Source organism: Glycine max, chromosome 5 (genome assembly GCF_000004515.6).
Source record: "Glycine max cultivar Williams 82 chromosome 5, Glycine_max_v4.0, whole genome shotgun sequence".
Lineage (NCBI taxonomy): Eukaryota > Viridiplantae > Streptophyta > Magnoliopsida > Fabales > Fabaceae > Glycine > Glycine max.
This window is the reverse complement of record NC_038241.2, coordinates 5,229,134-5,235,542: the sequence shown is the minus strand read 5'-3', so window position 1 is coordinate 5,235,542 and position 6,409 is coordinate 5,229,134. Positions and strand designations below refer to the sequence as shown.

The 6,409-nt window shown below is 33.0% G+C and overlaps 1 protein-coding gene across 2 annotated transcripts; it reads right to left on the bottom strand.

Annotated features, from left to right (window-relative positions):
* Positions 1-1,940: 1,940 nt before the first annotated feature.
* LOC100786175 (protein YABBY 7) lies at positions 1,941-5,285 on the bottom strand. 2 transcript variants are annotated; one of them, NM_001357799.1, is made up of 7 exons: positions 4,922-5,285; positions 4,580-4,735; positions 4,129-4,252; positions 3,126-3,174; positions 2,894-2,969; positions 2,455-2,529; positions 1,941-2,348 (listed from the first exon to the last, which is right to left on the bottom strand). In NM_001357799.1, the coding sequence occupies exons 1-7, from the start codon at positions 5,015-5,017 to the stop codon at positions 2,280-2,282; spliced, it is 645 nt and encodes a 214-aa protein (NP_001344728.1). In that variant the 5' UTR covers positions 5,018-5,285; the 3' UTR covers positions 1,941-2,279. The 2 variants fall into 2 exon arrangements, with proteins under 2 accessions (NP_001344728.1, NP_001344729.1); NM_001357800.1 differs by having other exon boundaries at positions 4,886-4,931.
* Positions 5,286-6,409: the final 1,124 nt, after the last annotated feature.

Sequence of the window (6,409 nt, the reverse complement as noted above, 5' to 3'; positions counted from 1 at the left end):
GGTTAGGCAAAATCTAAATAAGGTGAAGTGCTGAAGTCAATGCTTAATTTATTAATCGTCGAAATCAGCAAAAGTAATGAGATGGAAATATGAAAAAGTAGGGGGTGTTTGCTAGTTTGGGGAACTTATAAATTCGACCCAACCCACCCAAATATTTGATCTAGATTTGGTTGTTGTACGTTCAAGTAAAATTCAGCCTGATTCATTCCAAACCAATGGCCTTCGGTTCATATATAATGAGTTTCTTTTTAATTTTTTTTTTAAACTCGTGAACCCGATGACTTGATGACTTGTTTACATGACATTAATTTTTTTAATTATGATTTATATAATATATATTGTTTTAAATATTTATCATTATTTATTTATAGTTTTTTTTAAATTTAAACATTTTAACCTTTTTTGGACTTATAAACCCATCCTAAACTAACATGTTTTAGATTGTTTGGTTATTCTTTATAGCAAAATGTGCAAACCCGACCTAAAAGGTTAAAAAAATATGAAAAGGATGAATGGACATCCTAAATGCTACTATTAGACGTCTAGTGAGAAAAAAAATATAAACATTAATCGTAGGAATTATGATGTGATAAAAAATAATAATAAAGAAAAATAATAAATATTGTTAGGGCGTTTAAAAGAAAAAGGCATCCAAGTATCATTATTCAAAATGATTTAGAAATTCCTTTCGCCAAAAGGGTAAAGGATGTACTGCATGCATACCTTGGATTTAATCAAGTTCGTTGTGGGTGTCTTCCTTTTAAGAGTGTGCTTGTTTAATTATTATTTTCTGTTTGAATGGTCTGATGAGCCTGTTACTGGAACAAGGTGAGGGATATATATCTCCTAACCGGAAAAGTGGCATGGGCAGATGATTGCATCTACATATGATTTTGTATTTATTTTCCATTTTTTTATGACAGGTAAAAAATGATGCATTGATGATGTCTTTTGAGTACTTCTCGTACTCGATCCTTTAAATAATCATTTCATTTATGCTGATTAAAAATACTCTCAATAATATTACAAAAATTGTTCTTCATCATTTTTTTAATGTACGTTATTTGATTTAAATGATCGAATTTGATAACTAATTAAATTCTTACCTACACCACATTTCCAATTCTTAAGTTTTAGAAGCGAACTAACTTTATTTTGTTATGAAGCATAATATCTTCGGTTAGATTTAACTTGAAGCAAACGTTAGGATTAATTTTTTAAATAACTAAATATAGCCAACTGTTTTCCTAATTCCAGTAATGGCAAAGCATTGATAAACATCAAACAGAAAATTCCTAAAACAGGTTGTGTCATAGACTCTAATTTTTGGTCGTTAAGAATGCTGAGATGAGGACTACTCTTTTCTAACCAAAGGATTTCCGAGAAAGAAACAAACAATGACAAAACAAAAACGTAACCCAAATGTACGTTAGATCTCGTGCAATTTGTGTCTAGAATTAACTTCTCTTCCACGTCGGTTCTGTATCTCCGTAATAAACTTGCAGGTTAATCTAATAATCCTTTTCAACTTACGGATGCAGGTTGCACATTTTAATTATCCTGAAATATTTTATACTATGGTGTAAATTAAAAGATAAACGGCATGGCTTTATATCTTTCCATCCAAATTTTAACTACATCTAGAACATCTTAGAATCTATAAATAACACAAGCTATTATATATTCATACACTCAAATATCTTAATTTTATCCAATTTTTCATTCTTTTTCTCAATTTTCATCATGTCATCATTCATTTATTATATTTATCAATTTCTCTCTTCTTTTATTTTCTCTTCATCTTTCTTTTCCTTGTACCCTTACACCCCATTATTGGAGTGTACCTTTAATTAGGATTGTCCAATTAACAAGTTGACGTACCGATAAAACAATATATATAAGTTTACCCGGGTGAAAATACACAAATTAAAGGAACATACTTGTAGGCAGAAACTGAAAGTATGGCTAATTAATTATTGATTAGATAAGCAATCAGCTGCAGTAGTACTTGGGGAATTGAAGAACATGAAAGTTAATAATTAAAGTCTAATCATAAGAAGAGAACTACATGCATGCATGCACAACCCCAAGAGCTAATCATCATAGTGTAGTAGTAGTAGTAGTCCTTAGTTATATCAACATAACCGCCCTTGAGCCATAAATAGATGCATATATAAGTTAATTAAGGAATCAGATCGTTGCTGAGCTTCAAAGGTTGGTGAACTTGGAAAATTTTTCCTCTTTGCATAATTTCTTGAAAGAGAAAATAGACTGGTGAATTAGTAGGGTGAGACACCAACATTAGCCGAAGCATAAAACCCATCTTTCATGAGAACCTCCTCTCCTTCCTGGACAAAAGAGAAAGACACACCCACACACTCAGAAATCAAAGTCAGGGTTATGCATTATTTTGTCTGCAACATTTTGCAAGAAGAGGGTGCATGATAATTTTACCTGCTGGCACACATTTGTCTTCTTCACAGTCTGATCAGGCATGAGACCAAAGTGGATGTGTGGGAAGTGAGCCCACTGACACACAAAGCACGTAATACATCAGAAGAAGTCCAAAGTGAACTAGAAAAACCTTATCATTGATTTATTTGATTATAGAAATAGTGGGAGGAAATACCACAATATTGTACTTCAAAAAATTATTTTAAAAAACTTACGTGTTATCTTCTAGAAAGAAATGCATCTTTTTTTTCATTATTGTGAAACCAATTTGTGAATAGTGGCATAGATTAGATAATTAATAAAAGTTTGCATGCGAAATTTGGAGAGAAAATATAAATAATAATTAACCGTTCAAAGTTCTGAAACCCTAGTACGTAAAAGAACCATAGTGCTGTATATTTGTTTATTTATTTATTTAACAGGGGGAAAGGATTGATACATTCTTTGCAGCTGCACTGAAGGCTTCCCTGTGAGTTATATCGGGATTGACAGACTTGATGCGTTGGATCTCGTCCCTGCAGAAATACACACGGACCGTTCAAATTTGCTTCAACTTTAAAGCCTTTAATTAATCATAACAGAAATATGTACACATTTAATATATAAATATGAAGTTCTTCATAAAATTTAAAATTAATAATAATAACGAATGTTTTGAAATGAATACTCACTTGATAAAGCGATTGTACGCTGAGGGGACTCTCTGTCTCTTCTCAGGAGCTGGACAATGGCACCCCAGTCATATATCAAAATCATTTCCTTTGACTTTCAGTTGCTATATTTATTTTCTTCTTGCAATTTAAATTCTCTATTTTCGTGGCATGGAGCATTACTGGCTCTGTCTGCATATATATATATATATATATATATATATATATATATATATATATATATATATATATATATATGCTTCTGATTCTGATGATATACTCAGTGTTAAAAGCTTTAAGCAACTATAATTCCGGGGGAGAAGAAACTGCCCTATATATGTCTTTCTCTCTCTCTACCACCTATTTTTCCCCATGCCACTTACGAACACCAAAGTTAACCTACGTTTCTCTTCATCTCTGTCGGTGCTTCTAACAAAAAAATTAATCAAAATGAAATTAAATATTATTGATAAAAGTGAAAATGAAACACAGCCTCACAGACTGTGCCCTAGAATCAGAAATTAATAGCTAGGTATTACTTGCTGTTCTTTTACATTCATTAACTTCCCAGATATTGAGAACCTTTTCTAGGCTTAATTAGGGTGGTGATGTTCTATATATAGACCTGGTCATTAATTACGTATTAGGATCATTGATAACTTTTTTAGGGCATGTACGTTTGGAAACAAGGAAGGGTTTAGGCACTTTCGCGATGAAGCCTCAAAAGACCCTTTTCCTTCTACCGAAGGAACCGATCCTGTCAAATATTGACCATAAAAGCAACAACATGTTTTATTTTTCTTTGAAAAACTACAGTACATTTTAATACGACAAATGTTGCTTTCATCTAAAAGATAACTTCATTATTAAAGAAACAAGATCATGGGTGAACAAGAAAGGGCACCATCGTTTTGAAGGAGAGAAACCTGAGTTACTACTTTTCAGTCATATAATCATAATAATAATAATAATAATAATAATAATAATAATAATATAAAATAAAAGAGTAGATTTTATATCTCACGTCTATTCATGATCGGTCGTGGAAGCTCATCAGCTGCAATCCTAGCAGGCATAGAGAACTCATTTGATGCACTTAAATTTGTTTGGTTCATCAGAAAATTTGGAGAGGGATTTGGTATCTCCTCCTGCAGAAATGGAATATATCATCCACCATGCAAGAAACAAAGTGTGTGTGTGTGTGTGTATATATATATATATATATATATATATATATATATATATATATATATATATATATATATAGAGAGAGAGAGAGAGAGAGAGAGAGAGAGAGTGAGAGAGAATCAACATATCATCACCTCTTTATCTTTAGCTCTTTAATCAGTAATTAATTCTTTTATATTTATATAAAAGGGTAACAGTACGTACATACATACACTAATTTATCAAACAGGTAAAGAGTAAACAAGAGAAAAAGAAAACTATGGTGGTGTGTGTATATATACACATACCAGAAGGTTATGAGATGGGGAGAAGAAAGAGTGACCCAAATGAAATTGAGTGGGAGATGGCATAAGCAACCCTCGCATGTTCACTGGGAGGAGGTTAGTGCAATGGCCGCATCGGACTGTGACGGTCTTGAACAAGCTTGTGCAAGGAACACTTACCTGAAATATTAAGTGGGAAAAGATCAATGGAGAAAATGATACATAGTTTGGTGAGTAATAATTAACTAAATTAAACAAGATGAAAACATTGAGAGAGAAAGAAAGTAAAAGAATTTAGAGAAGAGGGTGGAGTAGGTAGCATTGAAAAACCCTAGAGAATTGAATAATGTGTTGTGTGGTTCATACAGCGAGGACGGTGTCACAAATGTTGCAGTGAACATAACATAGCTGTTCGGAAGGAGGGAGGTGGTCCAGTGATAATGTGGTGGAAGAGGATGACATTTTGGGTAGCCCCCTTTTTTCGTTCTCTTATATTCGGTTGATGATTGGTCTCTTGATTGATTGGATTGATTGATAGATGGACAGCTTAACCACCACACCTTGGATATGCTTTTTTTGATTGAGTTGTGAAAGAAAGGTGCAGAGAGAGAGAGAGAGAGAGAAAGAAAGAAAGAGGCTGATCTGATATCTATTTGGTCTGGTCTGGTCCTCTCTTTGATAGTTATACTACAAGAGAGGGCAAAGGCACAGAATTGAAAATTCACCCCTCTCTTTCTCTGTATATAATTGCTCTTGTTTATAGACCAACAAGACCTTCTTCACATGTATATATCATGTATGTATGCATGCATGCATATACCTTGTATGTATTCATGTGATATTCATTTCATCATGATCATCATCATTTATGGACTGGGAAGAGGGGTTTGTTTGTACATGAACATGGAGAAGTTATTATATAATTAACATAGTAGAAACATATGTGGTTGGCATTTCGATGTGTATGCGTGTGTAAGAGAGAGAGAGAGAGAGAAGCGGCAGATGTGGGGGAGAGGAGCCAGAAAGGGACGTGTGCATGGAGTGATATAGCTTTCACACACTCACCTGTTGTTTTCAATAGTTAAAGAGGGTCTTGTCTTGTGGTGCGGTCTCAAAAATAATAAAAAAAACACTTTGATTTTAAAATCATTTTTCCTAAATTTCCGAACAAAGGAAGAAAGAACGAAACCCCACTACTCCACACCAGGCAGTGAAGTGAGTGAGTATGCCCTAATGCTTGTTTTTTTACTTTCTCTCTTCCTCTTCCTTAGGGCTCCTACAGCCAGTGAAACTAGAGAAACTCCATCATAGCTACCATCACCATATAATAATAATAATTAATATTATTTGTGAAAAAGAGATAAACAAGTTTACTTTTGGTGATTTGACAACTCCCTCTCGCTGGCCTTACACAGACTGATACGCATTTAAGTCAGTAAAAAAAAAACATCTCAGCGAGCAGACTTTCCTCTTGCTACTTACCACCTTTGTCCTTTCCTATATTTCTATTTCTTTCGACTTATGTTAACCAATTGAGTTAGAATCTTTTCATGTAAGTGACTTCAATTTCACATCAAAGCTCCCAACCCAATCTGGCTTATATAAAAAATGCGAAATTATATTAATATACTAAATAGATCCAATTATAAAAAATAAAAGAAAGATACATAGGGAGAAAAAAAGTAAAATGTGAGATAATATAGATAGTGTAATGAAGTGAGATGTATAGAGAAAAAAAGTTATATAAATTGCATAACTTTGTTGTATGGATAATATAATATCTAGCTATTTTGAAGTTTGGTGAAATTGATGGTTGTTAACTCCTATCTTGATCCATTGATCTGAAAGAGATCT